General features: G+C 27.9%; 1 protein-coding gene across 2 annotated transcripts; it reads right to left on the bottom strand.

The window, feature by feature from the left end:
- Positions 1-362: 362 nt before the first annotated feature.
- LOC149186084 (uncharacterized) lies at positions 363-1952 on the bottom strand. Of its 2 annotated transcripts, none has more exons than XM_089412555.1 (3): positions 1080-1952; positions 894-986; positions 363-721 (listed from the first exon to the last, which is right to left on the bottom strand). In XM_089412555.1, the coding sequence occupies exons 1-3, from the start codon at positions 1206-1208 to the stop codon at positions 524-526; spliced, it is 420 nt and encodes a 139-aa protein (XP_089268681.1). In that variant the 5' UTR covers positions 1209-1952; the 3' UTR covers positions 363-523. The 2 variants fall into 2 exon arrangements, with proteins under 2 accessions (XP_089268681.1, XP_089268682.1); XM_089412556.1 differs by having other exon boundaries at positions 582-711.
- Positions 1953-2414: the final 462 nt, after the last annotated feature.

Genomic DNA, 2414 nt, shown 5'->3' on the forward strand with positions numbered 1-2414 from the left:
TGTATTAATTACTAGTTTAACATCCAATTTTACTTTCAATTTTGCATCCATGGTTACATCCGCATTTGACTTATTATATAGAGTATATTTTTCTTTACATATATGACCCCCTTTATAGATTCATAGTGAAATATATGATAGTTTCTAAATATCATTAAAGCAGATATCACAATTCAAAATCATTTGTAAAGAAATTTAAGAGAAATTGACAACATCCATCCAAAAAAATAACAATGTGTCATTAACAATTTTCAAAACATGTATAAAATAGCAACATAATACTAATAAAATCAGTATTATTTTTAATCAAAACAAGTAAAATTCAAATATGATTAACAAATCAAAATATTTCATGAATATCGTTATTCTACGATAAATTAACAACATACATAAATCAAACTCATCGTATGATTACAAAATCAAAATGTCTCATTGATATAGGGTAAATTCACAACACCCATCTAAACATAACAATGTCATTCTACACAATAATTTCTTCATAAAAAACAATGCATGTGCATGCCTAGCTACCACCACCAAGATCATCCTCATGATCATCTTGACCATCCTCATTACTCTGATCCACATCATCACCAACACCGCAACTATCATCATCATCTCCTCCTTCACCACCATCATCCTCATCCTCATCCTCATCATCTCCTAATATATGTTGAACATAATTTGGATCATCGTCTTGGCAATCATTACCTATAGCATTCTGACAAAAAAAATCAATATTACATGTTAGTATTAATTACATAACACAACGCATGTTTTTGTTATACAATGTTAACCATAAAATGAGGTAAGATATAATATCTAATAGTACTAAAAAATAAAATGAAAATATGGTTTAAAAGTATATTGGAAATCCAACTAAGATTACATACCATAGAGTCCATCCAAACAACAAATTCAACCCATCTCTTTTGCTGCAGCACCTCCTTTTCCAAATGATTTGGAGGTCTTCCATATTTTAGTTCCTATCAATCAGTAAATAGGGAGAAATTAGATAACAATGAATTTCTTCTAGTACAAAATTTATTAAAAAAATATCACATGTTTAATATACTTACAAAGGTTGTTATCAGTGCTTTTAAACCTTTCTGGCCACTACGATGAGTGACTTTTGTCTTGGTTAACCTCGCCTTGGATGCCTTGTCCTTAAACATAAACCAATTCAATTTATTTTCACACAAATACATGTCTAAGATACTTATAAGTATTAATACATTCTAAATAATGTTTAATGAAAAATTCAATACCTGAATGCTCTCATTGCCGGCTTTTCTTTGTGCATCCAACTTCTCATATGATTTTACAAGTTCTTTCCATACTTTAAAAGGTATGACAATAGGTCTTTGTTTCAGTCTTTGATCTTGAGGCATTTTTTTAATTTTTCTTGTTTGGTTAAAAATTTTGGTTAAAAAAAACCAAACAAGTAATTCACATCAATGGCATGGGGACTCTATGGATATGTGTAAAAAAATGGCTATAAAGAAAACATCCAAAAAACATATGAGCTCTCCCTTTGATGGTCACTTGGGGCATATGGCTGGAAAGGAACAACTCCATTTTCGAAAATCAAGGACAATCCTTTCTCAAAGTCCTTCCTAATATTTGCTCCAAATGTCTTAAAATGAAAAACAAAATTCAAACGTCATCCTTAAACATCTCCCTTAAATATAACGTTGGACCATAAATTCTTCACTTTTATTGTTATCGGCTCTGGAATGATTTTTCTATATGCAATTATATAATGAAATATGTGTGCACTAATGAAAAAACATTGAGTTTCATTTTTCATAATCACAAACAATGAAAAAAGAATCACACGTAACTAGCATCATTTTGGAAATTTTATATTTATTAAAAATCTTTAACATGTTTTCCTCCCATATCTCATAAAAAGGTGTGAAATTTTTTATATACTCTCCAATAAGCCTAAGGATCACATACATTTTAAAACTTTGCATTACCATTATATGTTTCTCCTTGAAGATATATAATATGTTTCTTCTTTAACATATATATTATATTTCGCATTTCTTAATATTTGACAAAATACTAAAGTTGAAAAGAATATAAAATCTCACTTTTTAGAATATTTTATGATATAAGAGATTGATTTAAGTGATGTTTTGGGTTAGGAGAGGTTAGCTTTATATAATAAAAGAATATTAACAATTTTAAAGTCTAAATTTTGACAATTCAACATAATTTGGCTTTACATAATAATAAAAAAGAAATTAAGAATTTTTATTTCATATATCTTATTTATAACATTTTAATGGTTTATTCATATAGTAATAAAAAGTTCATATTTATAGGCAATTTAAAAATGATAATTTTAAGAGTGTTTACATCTAAAAAGTGTGGGAATAGTTTGAGATATGGTAGCACACAGTGTC

The sequence above is a fragment of the Pinus tabuliformis genome, chromosome 3_1 (genome assembly GCF_031772625.1).
Source record: "Pinus tabuliformis cultivar Carrire ecotype Pingquan chromosome 3_1, CPIR1, whole genome shotgun sequence".
In the NCBI taxonomy this organism is placed as follows: Eukaryota; Viridiplantae; Streptophyta; class Pinopsida; order Pinales; family Pinaceae; genus Pinus; species Pinus tabuliformis.

Coding starts and splice junctions, on each gene's coding strand:
- LOC149186084 (XM_089412555.1), bottom strand. CDS start 1,208: ATGTATTTGTGTGAAAATAAATTGAATTGGTTTATGTTTAAGGACAAG. Junction 987..1,079: donor AAGCACTGATAACAACCTTT/GTAAGTATATTA, acceptor ACTGATTGATAG/GAACTAAAATATGGAAGACC. Junction 722..893: donor TTGTTTGGATGGACTCTATG/GTATGTAATCTT, acceptor TTTTTTTGTCAG/AATGCTATAGGTAATGATTG.